The 8,598-nt window shown below is 33.5% G+C and overlaps 1 protein-coding gene across 3 annotated transcripts; it reads left to right on the top strand.

The window, feature by feature from the left end:
- The first annotated feature begins 2,555 nt into the window (after positions 1 to 2,555).
- On the top strand, positions 2,556 to 8,331 carry LOC110603199 (G-type lectin S-receptor-like serine/threonine-protein kinase SD2-5). 3 transcript variants are annotated; one of them, XM_043951645.1, is made up of 2 exons: positions 2,556 to 5,329; positions 6,895 to 8,331. In XM_043951645.1, exons 1-2 carry the CDS (start codon positions 2,811 to 2,813, stop codon positions 6,908 to 6,910), a joined length of 2,535 nt encoding a protein of 844 aa, XP_043807580.1. In that variant the 5' UTR covers positions 2,556 to 2,810; the 3' UTR covers positions 6,911 to 8,331. The 3 variants fall into 3 exon arrangements, with proteins under 3 accessions (XP_043807580.1, XP_043807579.1, XP_043807581.1); XM_043951644.1 differs by lacking the exon at positions 6,895 to 8,331 and adding an exon at positions 5,488 to 6,753; XM_043951646.1 differs by lacking the exon at positions 6,895 to 8,331 and adding an exon at positions 5,573 to 6,753.
- Positions 8,332 to 8,598: the final 267 nt, after the last annotated feature.

Genomic DNA, 8,598 nt, shown 5'->3' on the forward strand with positions numbered 1-8,598 from the left:
ACTTAGTGGGATCTTTGTTTTTTTCGGAAAAAGTATAGTAAAGGAACCTATGGACGTATTCAAGGGCGGGGCTTTTAATTTCATTTGTTTTTTATTTACCACTCTTAAATTTAAGTCTAGGATTCTGTTAATTCTTTATAAACATATATCGGGTTTCAATTTGTAGGATAATCACACAATGAATTCAAATAGGTAGCTGCTTTCACATATTTAGTGTCATACACACCCAAATCAAGATTAAAATTGGTGATGGAACAATGTACCAACTTACCTCTCAACCAAAAGTACACAAGTGGTATATTTAAATTGAGATTTTTAACATCATAAGAGTATTTAAAAGTAGCATAGAATTCCCTGCACAACTCTACATATGATGAATAATTAATCTTAAAAAGTTTTCTCCAAAAAATATTATCAATTAACTCATAAACCTCATTAAACATATTCAATTTTTTCAAAGCGGCATTATCAACACATTTGCAATTATAAATATCAGAATAGAGAAAAACTTGATACCTTTCCTTATCGATTCCTTAGAAATTAAAATTACCATGCAGTTCATGGTCATCGGGTAGGTACTTGGCCTTTCCATCGATAATTTGTGGTATTCATTTTTTCTGTTTCTTTTCGGTGGAGACACTTATTGCAATTCCTCGCTATTGATGCTGTCATTGGCTTCACGCACTAGAATTTTGGTCTCTTTGTTGCTTTGCTTCGAATTTGTATCCTCATTACTGTTGCTCTTGGTGGAAGACTCTAAAATCAGAGTGGTGATTTTTGGATGCTCCTTGTCTTTTTTCAATTTCTCCAAGATTTCTGGTTTCACTTACCATTCTCCCTCTTCTGGTTCAGCTATCGTATTATGCATTAGAGCTTTCCCTTTGGCTTGTGACCAAGTTGCTCTTCTCGTCCATTGTTTCTTCTCTATTGATTTTGTTGGAATTTTCAGGGTGTTTGGGCTGCCTTATATATTCAGAATTTTCTATATTCTCCTCCGTAGATGCCTAACTAGTTGATTGGGAGGCACCCGAAACTTCTCGTCTTTTCAATTTAGTTGCTTTCTTCGAGCGTTTTGCGATTTTCTCTATCTCTGATTCAAATTGAATTCTACTATTTTCAAACTTGAACATAAAAATAAAAATAAATTAGTATAGGCTCCAACAATGACGCTAAAATTTGGCGAACGTTAAATCTCCCAAATATAATCGTGTATTTTTTTCTAAGAATTATGTAAATAGGGTGAGTGAGTGTCGATCTCTGGTAGACAATAAATTTTAATGTAGTAATATAAATAAAAAAAATAATGAAAGACTAAACAATATTGGTACTTTTAACTATAATAACTACCCATTTCAAAAAAAAAAAATTATAATAACTACATTTTTTTAATCAATATAAAATAAAAATAGACCTATATTCATGGAACAAAATTTTTTTTATAAAAAATAAAAATTTTATAGCGTAAAATTAATAAAATAATAAGTTAATATAAAAAAAAATTGGTATCTTTTATGTTAATAAAATAAAAATTTCTATATCTACACAATAATTTAATTATTAATATTATCAAAGATAACTTTTTTATATATGTGTTTAACTATAATCAACAAACTATTAATAGTCCATTTTATTATATAACTAATTAAATTATTCACTATTTCCATAGTACAAAAAGATTTTTCAATGGATATAATAGTGTGACAAATAAGGTTAAATACCAAAATTAAATATATTTATTTATTTCCATTTTTTAAAAGAAAAAAATTTAATTTTTTTAGATAAATATTAATTTTAAATTATAAAACTAAAAAGAGAAGGGAAATTCCCCCTTACCCCAACCCCCCCCCCTTCTTCTCCACCGCCTTAGCAGCTGTAATGATGGCTACATACTGACGCCTTCATTTGGAAATGACATTACAAGTCTTCTAACCTCAAATTCTCTTAACCTTTTATGTGAATTATTCATAATATCATGGGAAGACTGGATAAATATATTTCCTCCGTATTATCATTTTATTTATTTTATATTTAATATACATTAAAAAATATAAAAATTTTTATTAATTTTTTAAATATATTTATTTTAAAAATATTAAATTTTATTAAATACTAAAAATATTTTAATTTTTTTTTGAAATAAAATAAAATTATAATAATTAATTTATATATTATTATAGTGTAAAAAAAGAAAATAAATAATTTTAAAAAATTAAAATAAATAAATAAAAATTATAAGATGAAAATAATAATATTAATTATATATAATATATATTAATATTAATACTATTGTTATTTAAATATTAATATTATTATGTTGATATTAGTTATTTAATATTAATAAAAGTAAGAATATTATAATTTTGTTTTAGTTATTTAATATTAATAAAAGTAAAAATATTATAATTTCATTTGTAAAATGATGTACATTGAAATTGAAAATAAAAAATTAAAAAAAATCAAAATCGAAATCAAAACTGTACTGAAATTTATTAAAATTTTATTTAAATATAATTTTTAAAATAAAAAAATTAATGATTATTCTAATTCTTAGATCCTAAGTCAACTTAGCCGGCGGAGAAAATTAAAAGTCCTTGCAAGTTGCAATTTGACAACAAGACAAGGGACAAGAATGAGTAAAATATCTTCCTCTATTCCTCGCACAACCACCGAGTATTGACTGTTACATTAATCAAGTTGAACAAAGCACAAACTCATTGCTATTCCTATTTGGACTTTGGAAGTTGCTGTGGCGTTTCTCGTCATCTTGTTTCTTGCATCCTTAATTGTAATTCATACACTCTACGCCTGGTATGCAGCTTCTCATCATCATCATCTTATTTCTTGAATTTTTTGTAGCAGCTCAATTTCCCACACCACAAGTATCAACGCCAACATCATGGACCAATAATAATATATCCCTACTGTCTATCTCTCATGGCACTGATTTGCCCCTATCATCTGTATCTTCTGCACGAATAATCCTCTCTGATAAAAGCATTAGTGCTGCATTATTACAAAACAAAACATTTACTTCTGCAGTAACTGGTTACGCTTTTGCATTTTACCCAGCTGCTGGTTATGGTGATGGTCGCTTCTTTCTTGCTGTTGCATTGTGGAGTAATTATAAAAGAGATAACTATTATTATTATTATTATTCTCCTACCAAGACATGGTCAGCAAATAGAAATAAACCTGTTGGTGAGAACGCAACGTTGGAGTTACTAGTTGATGGAAATTTGGAGCTGAGAGATACAGATGGAAGTGTGGTTTGGTCAACCAACACATCTAACAAGTCTGTCGCAGGTATGAAGATGATGGAGAATGGAAACCTGGTCCTCTATGATTCCAATAATAACACTATTTGGCAATCTTTTGATCATCCAACAGACACACTACTTCCAGGGCAGAAATTGGTGAGAGGGAAGAAGATGGTGGCTAGTGTTTCAGATACCAATATCTCCGAGGGAAATTATTATCTATCTATGACCTCCCAAGGTCTGTTTGGCTTTTACCAAGCTAATAATGTCCCGCAGATGTACTTTAAATCTTTAGCTTATGGTGGGAACGTTGAAAGCATAGAACTAAACTACGACGGATCTAAAATTGTTTTGTACATCAATGCACCTGCGCTTGGGGCGCCTTGGCCTTTTATAAACGCCCGTGCCGATAATAGTTCAGGACTGTTCTTAAGACATGATGGGCATCTCCTTGTATATTCTACAAGTCCGTACAACACAAATGATGTGCTGACTAGATTTCTGTCGGAATGCGATTACCCCACAGTATGCCGTGATTATGAACTCTGCTCAAATGGAAGGTGCTCATGTCTACTAGGAATTGCTCAAGACAACCAGACAAATACTCAAGGCGAATCCCGATGCGCGGAAATTAATGCAACGACATGTGATAATCTTCAACATCATACTCTTATTTCATATGAAAATCTGTCCCATTTCAGTTATACTGACGATGACGCAGCAGCTCTGAATGGAACAGATATAGAGAGTTGTAAGAAGGAATGCTTGAAAACTTGTGCATGCAGAGTTGCTTTCTTTCGGCAACGTAGTAATTCTCTCTTCGGGGATTGTTTTATACCTTCTTCAGTTCTTTATTTCATAGATGAGAGAGACGCACAGAACGATTATAAATCATATGCCTTCATCAAATCGCTCGATAATAAAGAAAATGGAAGAGGTTCTTCAAGGTCAAATGTCAACTATAAAATAATAGCAGGATCAATTGTCGGAGCATTCCTTCTAGTGGTTCTAGCCACAGGCTTCTGGTTTGTGCTTTTAAGGAACAAAGGGGATGAAGAGGAAGGCATGGAAGATAACTTCGATAATCTATCGGGAATGCCCATGAGATTCACTTATCAAGCATTGAAACTGGCCACAGGAGATTTTCAAGAAAAGCTTGGACAAGGAGGGTTTGGATCAGTTTTTGATGGCACCCTTCAAAATGGAGATAAAATTGCAGTCAAACGTCTTGATGCTATGGGGCAAGGAAAGAAGGAATTCTTGGCTGAGGTCAAGACCATAGGAAGCATCCACCATGTTAACCTTGTGAGGCTAATTGGCTTCTGCGCAGAAAAATTGCACAGGCTCTTGATATATGAGTTCATGTGTAATGGGTCTTTAGACAAATGGATTTTCTGCAAGGAACCGATGCTACGACCTCCTCTAGACTGGCAAACTAGGAGGACAATTATCCTAGACATAGCAAAGGGACTGGCCTATCTCCATGAAGAATGTAGACAGAGAATAGTACATCTGGATATCAAACCCCAAAATATACTATTGGATGGAGAACTTCGTGCGAAGATATCAGATTTTGGCTTGTGCAAGTTGATTGATAGGGATCAAAGCCAAGTGGTAACCACGATGAGAGGAACTCCTGGCTATGTTGCCCCTGAATTGTTTAGCTTAATAATCACAGAGAAGGCAGATGTTTATAGTTTTGGTATTGTAGTGATGGAAGTAGTTTGTGGAAGGAAAAACTTAGATAGATCACAGCCCGAGGAATGCATCCATTTACTCCCAATTTTCATGAGAAAAGCAGAGGAGGGTCAATTGATGGATATGGTTGACAGAAGCAATAACATGCAATTATACAGGCCAGAAGCTGTACAGATGATGAAGGTTGCAATTTGGTGTCTGCAAAGTGATTACAAAAGGAGGCCTTCCATGTCAGTTGTGGTCAAAGTCTTAGAAGGCAGTTTGGATATGGAAACTGACTTAGACTACACAATCCATAATCCAATAGCAGCAACAAGAGATGCAGAGCTAGGAACTACAACTCCAATACTGCCATCTCTTCTATCAGGACCAAGGTGAGGAATAATAATTTTGTAGCAAATAATGGTTCTCTGTTTCTAATTACTTAGCTGTTGTGGTTTATGTGTTCCTTCAATCTGTCCATTAGTATATGATATTTCAATATGCTTGGTGTTACTTACAAAACAATATAGTAATATAGCTTTAGTTGCAGCAGTTTAAGTTGGTTAATGTCTAATGATTGACCTACAAAGAAATTCGACACTTGGTGAATCGTAACGACATAATTTGCTTATCAGGTGAATGAAAATGGAAATTCAATACACATGTGATGGTTTAAGCTATGGAAAGAGTTGCAGTGATAGTATCTATTAGGCTGTCATGAAAATGAAGCAATTAGCAATTAGTTGGATATCCATACTGACCCCAAACCAGATGTGGCAAGATCTGCAATATTTCTTTAGGCTAAGGATTGCTAGATGGATCACACAAACTGTAAGGCACCTCAAGATCCTCTATACTCCCTGGAGAACAATGCAAGTGATAGGCTGCATAAAGAAACCAGCAATGTGATTTCGATCTACACATGTTCCATTGGCAAATGTCTTGTTAGGAGGACAGACATGAAGGTTGCCAGGAGACCTTGCATTTCGGTTTAAGATAATTTCGCTGAGTAACGTCTGAACTGACATTTCCATCACAAGGTTGTCCATTTTCTTCAAACAACTTCCTATGTCCATTAGGTAGAACTGACTGCTAGGACACCTTTCTTAGATTACATTTAAAGTGAACATTAGTTTAAAGTTTGGTGATTCCGGTATCTACATTTGTATGTAATACATGTGTCAACTGCCAAGTGCCTCCATACTTGTTTTGCTTGTTAAGGAAAACTTGCAGAAGGACATGACTCAGATTGCAGATTGAGTCATTGCAATAAACAGTGTTGCATTTATTATAGGAAGTGAATGAACAAAATATAATTACAGAAGTTGAATCAACCAAATATAGAAAGTGAATGATGAAATCCACACAATTCATGGATCATGTGAAAATTCTTAGAGCAGACGGTGGATTTGTGGAGCTGAGGGTAGAGGACACGTGACACCAGGATGCGAGGTGAGGGCAGAGGACACAAAGACACGATGCTACGGTAGTAATGATTTGTGGAGAATCACGACGGCTGACGGTGGATTGCTCAGAATCATGGTGAGGGCAGAAACTCAAAAGGGGATGCAATTCTTAGAAGAAAAAAATAAAGAAGGAGCTTGGCTTAGAATAGGTTACCAAAATGACGTAGTTTGGCTAATAATTAATTTCATAATCAAACTAATTAGTCGCTATTTGATTTCTAATATTTTCGTTAAAAAATTATTGTAATTTCATCGCAAATATCTCGCGTCACTTATTCCCGCTAAACTTAGTGACAATTGCTAAATTTAGTGAAGATTTAATATTTGGTTGCTAAATAGTGACCACATCATTTTTTTGTCGCCGAGTATTTTGTTAAATAAAAAGATTATTTTATTCAGGTAGTAGTAGAATAGTCGCTGATTGGCTGTTATATAGCAACTAAAAATTTAGTTGCTAATTTTGATCGCAATTTCATAATGTTTTTTTGTAGTGATTACTCATTTTGACACCAACACTGTTCACCATGGTGAATCGCAGTATTTTATTGGTTAAGCATCATATTTTCCATATGTAGACTGTGAGAGTGGGATTGAGATTGAAAATTATGTTGATAACTTTTGAAGAGTATGTTTCAAGTCGGATTTGAAAAGTCCATATCTGGCATCTGATCTTAAGTAAAGCATCAACCATGAATACTTTGCTGAAAGTTTTCAAGACAAGATGGAAAACCCAACTGCCCTTTCCAATTTCCTTCTGCCAGCTCGCAGAATGATAAGAAACTTTACTCAAGGATCCTTTCTCATTCCAAATCCCATGTACCATAAAATCTACCTTTAAGATTAATCTCATAAGGCCCTTGCAGAGTAGTATAGTCATGATAAATAAATGGTTGATTCAAAGCAAGGGAACCCATAATCTGGGCCAAAAGGTCCGATTTTCTTGCCATCTTTAGGGCATTTGGCAGCATAAGTGTCCATGTTCCTTGAGCATGATTCGCTGGATTGCCATGGATTTGGGGTGTCGTTCCTTCTCTGGTTTAGGTCTACTCAGAGAGTAGTTATTGCATGAGTGCTAACTCTTGCTGGAAAATAATGCATTAGCTGCAAATATATCTTTTCACAAACCTATTAAATAGATAATAAAATTATTTTTTAGTCTATCAGGTATAATATAATTAAAAATTTATCTATTTATTTTTAAAACTCAAATACTTTAGTTTTAAAATTTAATTCTATCAAAATTTGACTCCTTCGTAAACAATTGCATTAATAAAAAAAATAAATGAACAAATTCCTTTTTTTAAAAATCAACATTTCGGTCCTCAAATTTAATTTCAAATCAATTGGAATACACCCAAATTTAACATTTATCAATAATATTCTTCAATCCAAATGCAAAAAAACTCAAAAAATGAAAGAACTAAACGCAAATCATTTGATAGTTGTACAGATCAATGAATACGCTCAAAATTATTTAAACAAAAACACAAAATCAGTTACTAAGTAGCAAGATGCTTTCACTGAGATAAAGCCGTGGATTGTCCAATGAGGAGCGATAGAGCAGCCATGAGAAGTGACGGTCTGACAAGGTGCGGTAGAGCAACAGTGATAAACAACGATCTATGTGCGAGTACGAGGCTGTAATGGTTGTGACGATCTACTATCTGCGTGCGAGTTCAAGGCTGTAATAATTGCAACGACTAATGCGAACAGCGCTGCATGCAATGGATGGCCACTTGAAATGAGCTGGCGACTTCAGACAAGGGGAAAGAGGGATAAAGAGGATTTGGAGATTAGAGGGGTGGAAGTAATTTTTTTTATTTGTAAAGGAATTTTTGAATCTATATTTTAATCTCTTTCCTTTTAGTAAGTTTAAATTATGGACTTAACAAAATTATTGAATGGAGAGAGCTCTAATTTTAATAAAATTAAATTTCAGGGGATTAGAGCGTTGGATTTTAAAAATAGAGGAATAAATATATTAATTATACTATAACTGAGGAAAAAAATTTTTTTTTTTTCAAAATATAAATGCTCATTGCAAAAACAAATAGTAAACCAGAAAAATAGAGCAGGAAGCTTACCTTTCAGCTTGTGGAAAAGCCTTGTGCATGTGAAAGCAACCAGCAGTTCTCGGGCTACCTATAATGGGAAATTCTCCAGTTCATTGCACTTATTCAATGACTCTATTGCCA

This window comes from Manihot esculenta, chromosome 16 (assembly GCF_001659605.2).
Source record: "Manihot esculenta cultivar AM560-2 chromosome 16, M.esculenta_v8, whole genome shotgun sequence".
NCBI lineage: Eukaryota > Viridiplantae > Streptophyta > Magnoliopsida > Malpighiales > Euphorbiaceae > Manihot > Manihot esculenta.